At 48.0% G+C, this 14,599-nt stretch overlaps 1 protein-coding gene across 2 annotated transcripts in view; it reads right to left on the bottom strand.

Moving 5' to 3' along the window:
- LOC119164579 (uncharacterized) overlaps positions 1-14,599 on the bottom strand; it is a 108,595-nt gene that overhangs the window by 45,520 nt on the left and 48,476 nt on the right. The window contains exons 2-3 of one of the 2 annotated variants that reach the window (XM_075872513.1): positions 5,009-5,181; positions 596-1,807 (exon numbers count right to left, since the gene is read on the bottom strand). In XM_075872513.1, coding sequence (XP_075728628.1) covers positions 596-1,807; positions 5,009-5,165 — 1,369 coding nt within the window. In that variant the 5' untranslated portion in view covers positions 5,166-5,181. The remainder of the gene's footprint in view (positions 1-595; positions 1,808-5,008; positions 5,182-14,599) is intronic. The other variant, XM_037416799.2, reaches the window with a different exon arrangement.

Raw genomic sequence — 14,599 nt, forward strand, 5'->3', positions numbered from 1 at the left:
CTGTGCACTACAATTTAAGTCTACGTTTTTATTTAACTCTGGAGTGTTGCCCCACTATAATTGACCAGGATATGCGATTCAAATAGTTCCATAAAGAGTAACCTAACTGCACATCGATGTTGACGAGTGTAACGTTAATAAATAAAATGCACAAAATGTTATATTTCGACCTTGTTACGATACAACTCCCTTATGGGTTTATGCAATGACCTTACTGAAGCTGGCTGGCACAAAAAATAGCGAAATTTCCAAAAGATTTCAAAGGGTTTGATGTGTTATTCCACAAAAAGTCACAAGCCACAGCTGTGCACTCTTAAACTTAAAAGAACTTGCTAAATCACAAAACTTGCCGATTTACTCCTGTAAAACTGTAGTCACTGTCGTAACGTGTGGAATTCTGCTTTGTGTATAAAAAATCCTTCAAGGTGTGACACCACTGCTTGTGGTACGCATATAAATAATACGAGTAATTTGGAACCCCAACTAAAGAGAATCCTAGCAAGTTCGCGTTCAAATATTTCGAGTCATTTATTCGTGGTTTGTATTATCTTTATATAGTGGTCACTCGGAATGGTCAGGCTGTCATGATACTGACCCATGGTGCCTGTGTGACCGTAACTCCCACCAGGATGCTGGCTTGAAGAATAGGCGTTTTGCCTATGTCCAGGATACTGACCCATGGAGCGGCCCGGCTGGCTACTTCTCTGATAATGAGCGCCAACGTAACTCGTATGTCTAGCTTGAGGAGGAGCTGGATCTGTAGGGGGAGCACTAGGGATCATCGGTTTAAACTGGGGCAGGCGCTGCACAGCACTCGGACTCCCTCCCGGGGGTATATTTTTCGCAGGTACCCTTCCCGGTTGCATTGGCGGTGCACTTGGTACCTGCGGTTGGCGGTTATGTGCTTGAGGGTAAGGGACTCCGTGCTTCGGATAAGATGGTAGACCCGGATAAAAAGAACCCACAGAAGCTGGTTTGTTAGCATCTCCTGGATAAGGGACTCCTGGGGGCACGTATCTCACAGGTGGCATTGTGGGATATGGGGCTGGCCTCGGAGTGGAGACTGGAACCGGCCGTATTGTGGAGGAGCGTCCAGAGGCTGCGGGATTAGTCGCTGGTCTACTTGCTCCTCGGAAGCTTCCTGGTTGCCCCGGGGCTGGTGTCGGATAATGTCCACCAGAATACCCTAGCTGACCATGCCCTGCACCGGGATACTGGACCGGTGGGTATCCGCGTTGGCCTTGTCCAGAATGTTGGTTCGAAGGGTTACCAGATTGTGCGGGTCCTGGGTACTGACTACCAAGGTAACCTGGAAGGCTCGGATATATACGGCCTGGCACAGAAGGCCTTCCAACTGGATTGCTAGACGCAGCGGGAGGGGCACTTGGAAGCACCAGTCTGAAGCCAGGGGCAGGCGGGGCACCCCCAGACAACTGCGATGAACTGTATCGTCCGGGAACTACCATTCCAGGTGCCATTGGTGGTGCACTAGGCGTCTGTGGACGGTATCCGGGTGTTTGAGGATGCGCAACACCGCGTCCCGGGTAACTGGGAGCACTGGGGGCCACGGGTCTGCTTCCATGTCCGGTGTAAGGGGCACTCGGCGGTACTATTCTCGCCGGTGGCATTGTGGGATATGGAGCAGGTCTTCTAGTGTTGTACACAGATACAGAGGGCTTGCTGCCGCCTGGTTTATTGAGGAGTGATGAAAACCAGCCTGATGCCGACCTAGATGAACTTTTGGAGGCACTTGACAAGCTCCTAGAAGGTCTGGAAGAGCTTCTCGAAGACGGTGAGTAACTGGAACCTTGAGGTGAGGTTGGAAAGAAAGAAACGGTCGAATCTTGACCTCTGTTGTGTCTTTACTACGCCCGAAGCATTGTGGAAGCACATCAGCGGTGAAAGCGCTAACAGGAATGGTTTCTTGCTAGAGCAGGCCACGTCGGGAAGGAGACGACCCCGTCGGGTTCAAGTCTCCTGCGCTAGGCGTAAGCATTTTGAGATGTGCATTAGGAAGGTAGCTGTGTAGCTTTCCGTAAAGAACGCTGGAATATACTTTTGTGTGGTTCACACTATCTCTCGAGGAAACTATCGGTGGGGGCCATTAGCCTTGAGTTTGAAACAAGAGTATAAAATCGTTGAAGCATACTTTGAGTTTTATCCAATGACACAAGCCTGCACCGATGCCAGATGTCATTTTACTGTATTCGTTTCCAGGGAACTTCCGTGAAGGAAAAAAAAAAAGCCGGAGAGGCTTACGACGTTGAGTGTAGCGTCGAATTGCATGTTCTCTGAACTCATATGGCAGCTTTTACAGGAGTATGCTTCACTGAGGGCTTGAAGGAATTTTCCAGAACTGCACCACTAACATGTATATTTAACCTTGACAGGGATGGCTGGGTGATGGACGGATGCAGCTTATTTGAAGTAGGAGGCAGACTTATGCAAGCCGATATCGGCGACAAATGGTGTTAAGTAGGGAAACAAAAATTATCGAAGTTCTGAACGCTACGAAGTTCTTATCCATTTGTTCTCAATCATTAGAAGGTTTACATTTTCGAATTTCATGCGGTGATTTCATTCCACGAGCACATTTAACTCAATCTTTGCGCCGAGAACGTGCCGATAGTTGTAACGGGAACGAACACATTGGCCTGCACTGTTGCACTGTTGGCTCGCTTGGACCATGCTCAGATTTTGTATTGACTCTTTGCTTATAGAGAGGACAGCTGTGTTCCACACATTGAATAAAAAAAAACAGCTTTTGCGGTGGAAAAAAATTGGCACACATTGAGCTTAATAAGGTAAAAGAAAACTGCCTAATAACAATGAGCGTTCGTATACATATAAATCGCAGTTGTTCAGGCAACAAGAAGCTTTCTGCATAGCAGCTCCGCACAGGAACAGAAAGAAGCAGGCTGCAGAATTTGCAGTTGCCACTGAAGCCGTGATGCGCACGCACCAGAGTAAACATCGCAGCGCGTAAACGAGAGAAAATTGCATGGACATCAGGTAGAGCACACAGGTATATGAACACGAATTGATTGTTTGGCCTACGAAACGTGTTTCACCACTCTAGGCGTTCATCATATTTGAAAAAGTAAAAAAAAAACTTGTCGATCGTCAGGATGCAACGCCGGAAAGAAAAACCTTGCAAGGGCTGCTGCGTTTTTAGAGATCAAGCAATCTTTCTGAACGATTGTAAGCAAAACGCCCTTTCTGTGTGTGTTTTTAAAATCCTGCATGTACGTGCTTTCCTTTCTTCTCTTCGTTTGTTAGAGAGTTTTAGTACTGCGGAATGGTGCAACGTACGCATCACGCAAGCGCCTTGCGTTACGTGGCGTCGTTTGCCACTAATCGACTTTTAGTACGCCGTAGTACCCGCGTACGTAACGAGCGAGAAGCGTGTTGCGCCATATGGTAGATCAAAATAGAAGCAGGTGTTGTTGACAGCCAATGTGAGCCAATCCAAGCGTTATAGCCAGATTATGGCCATATTTTAAGCCACAGAGCCGGTCGGTGCTTGCCTTTGATGCCGCTATTTTGCAAAACGAAGTCTCGTGCTGTCGTGAACTTGTTCGAGAGCGGCGCGATCACCTCATACGTACGCACGCACGCATCTCATGCGTGCGTACGTAGCGGCTGCGTACGTAATGCGATACGTGCTTGTTGCGGTCTGCGCATGCGCACTACTCAGAACGTGGCATCCTTACGTACGCAACGCCGCCACGTATACTAAAACTCTCTATTATCTCTCTCCACATTCATTTACTTTCTTGCTCCTAATTACCGACCCCGATAAGCTGGTTGGCAACGCCTTTGCTGGTCTCACGTATAGCCTCTTCTAACACAGATTAGAGGCCATTGTGCACTTACGTAGTACCTGCTCGCCGAATCATCTTTAGACTGAAATACAGTCGCAACAAAAACATATGAGAACGATTGACCAGTGGCCAATGCGACGAAATTGCGCCACGAGGCGCTATTGTTCGCGGTCACGCCAACAGCGAGTGGCTGATCTTGAGGCGTGAAGGTATGTCATCGCCGCACTACCACAATGCTCCGAACTTAACAACGCCCACCAGGCTAGGTTTCGTGTCAAGGAAACATCGAGTTTTGCTTCGGAGCACCTGAGGGAAGTTCCCCCGCCATCACGCATGTTCGCGCAAGCACGCTCGGCGTTCTTTCGGAGCGCCACTTCCATCATGCACAGAACTCGTTTTAACATCAGGGATGCTACTGCTACGCGGCAGTAGTGACGTACAAGCACGGTAGCTTAACGAGCTCATGTCGGTTGCATGTGTGCCCAGCAAATGAGATTTTCTGCTCTTTAAAGAGGTGGCGCATGTTTGATCTTACTAGAACCACCAGTCAGGGAACAACCAATTCGTCGAAATTCTGTATTTGGTTCTCTGATAGCGGCAACTCTGCCCTAGAGAATACCGGAAAACAGCAACAACTACGAACGTCGACGTTCTAATATACATAAGATATCCCACGAGCACGCGTAAACACTTGTCCTTGAATGAAGACTTCGCCAGGCATCTTTCAACGAACACGACAGTAATGCTAACAGTTAAATTTCACTGTTCGCCATGGTGGATCGGTGGTTACGATACTCAGCTGCTGTACCAAAGGTCACGGGTTCACTTGCGACCACTACAGTCCCATTTCAGAGGAGGCAAAATGGTACAAGCCCCTGCACTGTGCGATGTGATTGCACGTTAAGAAAAAAGCATGGTGGTCGAAATTTAGGCACCCTCCGCTCCACCGTCCCTCATAACCGTATCTCAACTTTGGGACTTCCAACCACACATATTAATTAATCAGTTTCTTGATTCACTCAGTTCTCACACGTCGGCTTGCATTATCAGGCGCTATCTGTATCATGTGTCCCTTAACGGAACAAGCACCCAGACCTGCCTTCAAAGTAGGCTCGTTGAAAAGCTTTATGCTGCCCTATAGGTTATGTACTTGAGAAGTGACGCTGCTGTGGCTTGTCACTCACCTCCTCTGCTCCTGGAGCCTCCGCTGCGGGCTCCCCGCGGGAAGCGGTACACGACCTCGTGGTCAGACTCGGCGAAGATGTCCGCGTCCCGGTTGGCGCTGACCACGGCGAGCACTGCAAGAGCGGCCAGTGCCGCCAGCAGCACGGCTCGGCACATCGCGTCGCCTCGGATTCTGCGAATAGGAGAGAGTAAGCAGGTGTTAAATCGCTGTGTCGAAAACACTTCTTCAATTCTGACACAACCCGGTACCTTAGAGTACACATATGTTAGACATTCGGCTCCTTCCTCAGGGGGTTGACTATGTTGGCTATGGAAGAAACACCGGGCGTAGCTTCACCAAGCCCCCGGGTTTTCCTTTTCGTGACCAAGACAGTCACCCCCCGAGAAAGGAACCCAATTGGTCCCGGAACGTCGGGCTCTCCATGAACTTGGCTGGAGCTGTTTCGACTTGCTAAATCTTCCACCCAGCCGGAGAGATTTCCGTGAGGATGTTTACATTTAATTACACTGCAGTAGCAGTTTCGAGCAGAGGTGACAATTTTGGTCAAGTCAGTTTTTTCTGCAGCTCATTCGAAGCTGTTTCCCTATGTTTGCGTGACGACTACATTGTATTACAGCGCTATGTAGTTGCAATACTGCACTGGAAAAAAAAAATACAGTGCAGTGTGATGCAACTACCACAGTGCAACTCCGTTGCGCCACTGTGCAATGTAGTGCTTGCACTGTGCGTATACAGTTCTGTTAACGTTCACTTTCATTTTATTTCATCAAATATTTTCTTATTTTTTTATTTTGGCAGTGCTGTCTTTGTAACTGTCACTCCTGTTTTTAAGTTCAATCGGTTGACGAATAGCCTCGCAAAATAAACAAGTCGAAACATCATTTAGAAAGTGCGCTCTTCAGTTCTATGTTTCAATGTCCCCTCGCATCAACCACGGACAAGAATTATTGACCAATCTGTGGAATTTTTAACGTCCCAAAACCACCTTATGATTATGATAGACGCCGTAGTAGAGGGTTTTGGAAATTTAGACTACCTGGGGTTCATTACCGTGCGCCCAAACCTGAGCACAGGGGCCTACAGCATTTTCGCCTTCATCGAAAATGCAGCCGCCGCAGCCGGAATTCGATCCCGCAACCTACGGGTCAGCAGCCGAGTACCTTAGCTAATAGACCACCGCGGCGGGGCGAACGATGGACGATCAAGAAACCAAAGCACTTTATTAAATGGTATTGTGAGAATTTTGGACAATGTGACGCCTTTACTGATTGCAGCCGTCACGTTACTGACCTTTCAGCAGTTAAATCAGCGGTGCTTTGGCGTACTCTCTCTTGTGTCTAGCTTTAGCACTCATAACTGCTCCTCTCTATGAACACGAAAAATGTGCACGCAGTGCCTGCAGTGATAAATCGACTGCGGACTCCGGGAAGTTCTCTGCGCCAAAAATTTACCGGTTGTACCGCTGCATTTCGAGAAGTGTACTCTTAAACGAGTGCATTTCTCGAAGTGTGTCGACCTGAGTATCCATTCATAGCTTCCCGGCACGTTCTCCAGCATGTACGTACGCTACCCAGCCTGTTTTCATCCCAGCCTGTCCATGCCAGTGCTCGCAGTTCTTTCTACAAACGTTATGCAAGATTGCTGCGAACTGTCGGAGGTTTGACGATGCTGCCGATTCGGCGCCATGTTGGAGGTTAACGTCCGAATCGTATCAGTGTCACTAACTCTCACTGTTTAAACTTCTTGCTTCGCCCTGACTGTCGCCATTGCCCATTGTCGACTGGCGCTTTCAAATAAACCTCTTTACACAATTGTGGAGGTGCTACAGAATATGGCTGTTTATTTTTGCTTGATTAGAGTTCTTGAAGTATGTCTTTGGTACAAGTGCAAGATCTGCAGGGAGAAAAACGTAGTTCATCACCCTGGGCCACTAAATATTAAAACTATACGAGTGTCAATCCCGGCCGTACACTGTAATTGGCAGCCAGCGTCCCAGACGGAACGCTCGCGAGCCTTTCGATCCAGTCTGGCAGTGGGCGAATCTTGACAACTTGGGCGCGCGCAACGACTCGGCCTATTGGCGTTCGTACGCTCCTTCCGGACGCGTTCAGACAGTGCGATAACACGAAGACCACTTTGTTTCCCCTCCGCAGCCTTTTCTTGCCTCCGTGCGATAAAGGGGCCGTGGAAAACAAAACAACACTAACGAGGGTGTCGCCTTCAAGCGCGGGAAACGTTCAAGGTCCCGCCTGAGAAGTCTGTGAACTCTGCCACGCTTGTGAGGAAAGCGGGCGCTGGGAATCTCTGGGAATCACACAGCAGCGCACGCAATGCACCGCGAGTGGGGCAACACTGAGGATAAAAACTATGCAAAAGGTCAGTGACAAAAAATAAAAAAAAAAAAACGGAAAAAGAGGCCGCTGCCTGGGGAACTGACGTACGAAGGAGCGAACGCGCACATCAACACGCCATGGAGCACGATATAGCGCGGCAGCTTTAGCAACAGAAGCGACAACTTCAGAAGCAAGAAAAGGCGCCTTTCGAGATTAACAGCGCGCGGCTAATTGCTTCCTGTCGCAGCAAGAGAAACATATGCTGCGGATATTCAAGCGTACGTCTCTCAACGTGAGGGTATACGCGTTTCTTTAATAAACGGAACGAGAGTATCGCTATCTGCGGGAAAAAGAACACACGTGTAAGAAAGGGCGAGGAAGGAAACCAAGAAGTGGTTGAGAAAGAGAGAGAAGAGACCTCGGTTATCGCGGCGCCACTGCCTTCACGAACGCAACCCTCGTGCGCGTTAATAGTGCGACAGCCGCATCAGAGACCGCACATTCTACGCGACCCTAGCGGAGCTCTTTATATTCGAGCGGAAACGTCAAATTGGCTCCCATTACGCAAAGTGGTCTGTCTACACTCTTCTCTCTCTCTTTTTCTTTCATACTCACCCCCAACCGTTGTTAACGCTCCGGGCGTTCGCGAGACTGGACGAGAGAAACACGGCGGCATCCCGGTTTCTCCACAGCCCGCAAAATTTGGCCCACCGCAAATTGTACGAGGCTTATTTTGAAAGCCCTTGTGCTCGAGGTGGAGGGCAGACGGAGTAACGCGGGTATCGTTTTAATGAAAAGCTATGGCGCTCCGCCGGGTTTAAAGACGTTATGAAATACGACGAGCGGTTGACGAAGGCGTTCGCGTAGAAAGTAGTCGACGAAGAGACGTGACAAGAGCGCACGATGTCGCATCGTCACGATGAGGATATATTCAAGCGAATGGTAGTAGTCACAAGGACAGTGCCAGAGAGCGTGTGGTTACGTTGGGTTTCTAGGAAGTAATCGCTCTCTGTCGGGGCGTCTTGTTGCCTATAAGCTGTCTGCATATTTGTGTACAGACCAAAGACGACGAAGACAGAAGAGTACAGAAATGATTCTGTTGGTGATTGTTTTTGCCGATACAGAAATTCTCTAAAAGCATAGTTCCTAAATAACTAGAGAAGTTATGGAACCATTAAACATTACACGGATGGATGACAAATGTGTAAAAGAATAATGAATGTCTATTACGGATAAAAAGTTCGTTTATCTTCTCAGCACGTACGTGTGCCATTAGTAATGCACTAGGTAACATTTTCTATTCTATTGTAACATTTCTGCGCAATTTTCTTAGTCTTTTTGTTTTATTGCTTTTAAGTTCCTGTATTCTCCAAATGAAGCTTGAGTTGCAAGTCAGCACTTGCCTGTGTCTCTGACTTACTAACTAGTCCAACCTTCAATAAAATTGTCATATGCTGTCGCAAAACTGGACCCACGGTCAAGAGAAAGAAAATTCCTACGCTAGAAGTGTTCGGAAGAGAAAATTACAGTCAATCCTGATGCTCACAACGTACCATAGGCCAAATAATTATACAGATTGGGGGGGGGGGGGCTTTTCATGCTAAAACAATGACGTAATTACGAGACATGGCGTAGTCGAGGGTTTCCCAAATTGCGACCATCTGCCCTTGCTCAACGTGCATTTATATCGCAAAGTACGTCCATTTTAGAATCTCGTCGGCATCGATATGCGACCACCACGACCGGTTGGCGATCGACCGGTTGGGACCGGTTGGCGACTCAACACCGTAACCGCTGTCATGAACCGACCCATCTGGGAAATGACAAGGAATATTTAAGAACAAAACGCTCACTCTGCTTTCAGCTTCTGGAGTTTCTCTAGTTGTTAAAAAAAACAAACAAATGAAATCATTGCACCCACGTGTGCAGCGAGAATTCTTCAGCGCCACCTATAAGCGACACACATTTGCAACTTTCACTATATGCTAAACATTTGCAAACTTTCACTAAACATTTGCAACTTTCACTATATGGTTATGACAATACAGCCCAGCACTTGAACATGTATTGAAGATTGGCAACACTCGTGCACACTTTAGAAGCACTGTGCCTCAAGATTATTTTTAGCAGGTGGTACACTGCTATATGACTATTACCACGAAGTGAGCATAAGATGGGAGGACGCAAGCATCGCGTGACTCCATCCAAGCCCAGCCAGGCTCTATACAGCCCGCCATGAAAGTGAGCAGAGCCCAAAAGGAAAGCAAATTCCGTGAATTCTGCAAGAAACGTGCGTCCGTGTAAAATGAGCGACTGGCAATGCGCTGTCCACTTAGCTTCGGCGCATGCGTGTCCCCTGCGCTGGACAAGGGGGAGGGGGAGGTCATTTCCAGGGAAGGAGCAAATATTTGCCGAATGGACAATGATGTACAAACTCGGAATAAAGATTTTGCTTATTAAATGCGAAGCGTCTTGTGGTCGAGCTCAATTCGGCGTGCGCCGTGACCACCCTTACAGCGCATGCACTACCCTCCCCATCTCCTACGCTCCCACTGTCTCGCTTCGCAACACCGGCGCAGTCAGCGTAGCCTACGCTGACTGCATCGCTTCGCATCTACACATAGTTCCGCATCTATGCATCGAATCTGCACATGGTCGCCTTTAGCAAAAGATGGCGTAATTTATTTTCACGGTTGTCGCAATGTTACAAGTAGCCGAGTATAGTTTGCCAGGGAAAACACCATTTGAGGTCGAAACTGCCATGTATGCTTTCAGATAGGAAGTCAAAAGAGAGCGTTGGAGTAGGGGGTTTTCATATAGTGCTGAGGGCCGCATAAACTGTTTCGCGGGCCACATGTTGCCGACCCGTCACACATTGTGGGAAGACATGCGTGCGTGTGAATGTTTTATTGTAGTGTTAACTTGAGAAAAGAAACTGCACTTTACTATGTGCACCTATTAGTGCACCTTTCAGTGCATAATAGAACACTGGCCCTTTCAGTGTGCTATTATGTCTTTTTTTCTGCTCATTGTTAAGGTTATGGATAACATTTGTTATTTTGTCAATTTTTTCGCTGCAGAACTTGATGATATGGAGTATCCGAGGTAATATGAACCTCAACCTCTCCACAGAAAGACAGTTACTTAAAAAAAAGAACGTACGGTGATAGGGAACCATGTCCGAGCCTGTGAAGTTGTCCCAGGAAGAATTAGTAATTCACTAAACTCCGTTTCAGAACTCCCTCGGTCTCAGGAAGATGATCATGACGTCAACGAGAATGACAAGACTTCCACCATGTTACTAAGACATATATAAAATGCTTTGTGAGTGCCATATAACTATGCTGTGTTTTGCTGTGAGGTTTATCTTTAAATCAACACGCGTTATCGTTAGGTCTTGCTAACCATTCCGTAACACACACACACACACACACACACACACGCACACACACACACACACGCACAAACACACACACACACACACACACACACACACACACACACACACACACACACACACACACACACACACACACACACACACACAAACGCGCGCGCCCGCCAAACCCAACAAGCAGTCCATGGTTCCCTTGCTCTTGCGAAACAACATAGGCAGCGGACGTGCGTTGCATAGCGGAATATCCTGTTTCAGCTGCTGTCCTATCGATTCGCTAGAAGTGTAATCCTTCATTTTAGGCTAAGAGGCTTTGTGGTTGGCTTTACACAGGATATACACAGAGTCGAACGAATTTGCCTCGTTGATGCCATAGCATTAAGTATCTTATTTCGCTAACATTACGGCGTCGTAATCGGTTGCCCTTGGTTGCGAGTTTTTTTACGCTGTGGATATGAGCGAAAAAATAAATGTCGCCACCTCCCCGAAGAGAATCTTAAGGAAATGGGAATGCATTTGTTGCGCCGAGAGTACACGGAGCAGTAAGTTTATTGGTTTAGACGAAGGAAGTGCTTAACAGCGCAAACGACAGGAGGGGATAGAAGAGACGAGAACAGAGCGCTGAATACCCTCTATTCCTTCGTGTCACTTGCGCTGTTAAGCACCTTCTTCGTCTCCCATGCAGCAGCAACCAGCCGAATCAAGCACCTTGTTATTCGTTTAAATTGTTGTCGAAGCGGAGATTTGTACCATAATAATTTATTTATACATTCACCCGCCAGCGAACTATCGAGAGAGAGGCGCGCGCTTTACTACATTTATATATACGTACGAGCGAGTGCACGAGAGAGTGGGGTGCAGGGAGGAGAGAGAGCGAACGGCGAGAGAAAAAGCGGTGAAGCACTGCACCTGGTTTTGTATCCGACAGTCATACTGTCGGCGTTTTATCACCACAAACGCTACAAACGCGTTTCAAACACACTGCATTGAGGCGATCGCAAGTATCGCTCAGTCAAGGAGGTGCGGGCTCCGGTTGCTAGGGGCGAGGATAAGCGCGCGGCCCGCAGCTGTTGCTGGCAGCTGCCGACGCCGAAGCGCGAAATGGTGGGGGCTCCGGTTGCTAGGGGCGCGTGCGTCCACAGTTGTTGCTATGGGAGAGGGCGGTGGATGGATCCCGACGGATGCCTGACATAGCTCGACTAAGAAATGCATTCTGACTGCGCCGTGCTCCCTACCGGGCTGCAGAAATGAGGGCCCTTTTTCCTCTTCTAACCACTACCACCATTTAAAAGTGTGCATGTGCGCGTATCGCCTCACGGGCGCCTACATGGCTGCTTCGCTGATTACTAGGACGAATTATGGCGTAGAGGGCACTTAGTAGCTGCCCTGACACACACAGGCGTTACCACACAGGCGTTTCACCTGCGTTACGCACGCAGACTTTACCTACCTAGCAGCAAAGACGAGGTGTCCGCTAAAGAAACAAAGAATAGCACGCGAAAGAAATGGCCATGCGTACTGGACCCGGTCAGGCTATCGGGTCATGCACTTAAGGAGAAGTCATCAAGTTTTTTTTGTTTTTGCTGTGATCAGCAGCGTTAAAGGAGGAGAGAGAAGGGAGATGTAATTAGTGACTGCCACTCTATAAGCCGGATTTGCAGGCTTGGCATCTTTACAACCTTGGAGCACCCGCTGATGTCACGATCACTGCAAAGCACCCTTTAAGTGGGCTTTCGTATAGGCCTGGACAAGTACTGACAACCCGCTCGCTCGTGAGTCATTAAAACTTGGCGCGGGTGAAAGGGGGCAAGCAGGAGAGGAGATATGGAGAGCCAGGGCTAAAAAAGAAAAAAAGAAAACATGGAAGCGGGAGAGTACGCTAACGTCAGCGAGATACAGGTCACTACATTAAAGTAGAGATGACTAGTATGACGTCACCAACCGGAGACCTTCGTTCAGGGGAAACACCGCCGCCATAGGCACTGGGAACACGGTCGCTGCCTACAAGGACGGACTGCGAACGAAAATAGGATCCACGTAATCTCATTTATAGCAGGTACGAATGTTGAGGCGCCCTTTCTTGGAAGCAGGAGAAGGTCAAGCATGTGTTTTCACGGCAAAGCGTTATAGTGCAGATGCGGACGTAGATGTAGATCCCAAGCTTGTCTCACACCCATTTGGCCTCGTTTTGTGCAAAAAGGAAATGGTTGATTCCTGCGTCTCAAAAATCGATATAACACGAAAGTGAAGCGTTTTCTTGCAGAAGTGATTTAGTGCTTACTGTATATTGATATAGGAGATCTTATACAATGTCTGAAGTTTGACAGCGAAATTTAAGCACAGTTTTTCGTAAATGCATGCACGTTGACGCTTAATGATACATCTCAATCCCGCCGACTATCGTTCATGATTAATGGGTGATTAATGATTAAACATGCCCTTCACGTCCCGGATGCCTGTGGTAGCTCCAGTCAGTAACGCTGAAAGCGGAACTAAAGAAAGCAGTGTGACTGCCAGAAGATCGCGACTGATTGTACGCCACACTTTTGGCTAATGTCACCTACTCGTGGTATGTAGGAGGAGTTGAACGCCACTTCCCGATTTTAGGGAAACTGAACGCGCACTGTGTCTTCGCTCCTGGCCGGCCACGATTTTAAAGACTAGAGTCTTTCTTGGGATACTTCGACGCAAAAGTTTTAGTCAGTCGACTTGTATGTTTGTCACCCGAAACGGCTAAAATCCAACCACATCCACACTGCCCACCAATATTGGTCTGGTGTCGGTGTTCATACTTGTGCGTATTTTCGATTAGAAAGAAAATGTTGCGCCTATCTGGTGCACAACCTCAACACGTCAGTCGATGAAAGTGTATCGCCGATCACCACTCGACGTGTCTGGCACGTCAACAACCAGCGAATAAAAAGGAAACACCTGATTTTGGAACTGCGCCAAGGGAGTTCAAAAGCATTTTTTTAGCTTTTAGGTTACGGAAAGCGCAAAGACGTAGCGGAGATGCTGAACAACATGCACCGCCACTGTCGCAAGGTCGAGTAGCGCCATCTATGGATGATAATCCACAACCCACAAACACAAAATATATGCCCTCTCAGATTTAAGGAGCGGCCAGTAAGCCTACGCCATTGATTATTTTATTATGTTTTTCAGTATGCTTTTCAGAAATGGTGTCAAGTCCACGCCAATACTTTGCTGTCGAAGCTTAAGGACATGAATCTGAAGCTAATAAAAGCACCAGTTCGTAACTAACGAGCCACAGAGCACACGACGGTCACTTGATGGATTCCAGGTCGATGGCAGCCGCTTTCGGCAGTGCGGCCTGTGCACCAACGTCTCCGCAGTGCGTGACTGCTAGCGGCGTTGCAAAACAAATGCGCGACTCTGCGACACAAATAATGGCATATACAGTGACTCTAGCTAAGACGATGCGGTGGTGGCACCTACCCGTCACCTTGCATACCACAAAATACGACCTCCGAAATTGCGCGCACACGCCGCGCACCATGCACCGCACTCTAAATATCAGGGGCCATCCTTTCAATTTCCAAAGGATCGAAACCCGACTGTAGTGGCTTCATTTTCGACGGAGGTGAAACTGCTGTAGGCCTGTGTGCTCAGATTTGGGTGCGCGTTAAAGAACCCCAAGTGGTCGAAATTTTCGGAGCACTCTACTACGGCGTCTCGATTATATTGTGGTTTTGGGACGTTACCAATTTCAATTTATTGTCCAACATTAATGCCAGATGGCGCTCGTGGCTCACGCTTTAGCACAGCGCCCACAGAATCTCATTCACCAATTTTATCGCACAGCAAATGAAATAAACGTTTTATTCACCCTTTCCAGACG

This window comes from Rhipicephalus microplus, chromosome 8 (genome assembly GCF_043290135.1).
Source record: "Rhipicephalus microplus isolate Deutch F79 chromosome 8, USDA_Rmic, whole genome shotgun sequence".
NCBI classification, from domain to species: Eukaryota; Metazoa; Arthropoda; class Arachnida; order Ixodida; family Ixodidae; genus Rhipicephalus; species Rhipicephalus microplus.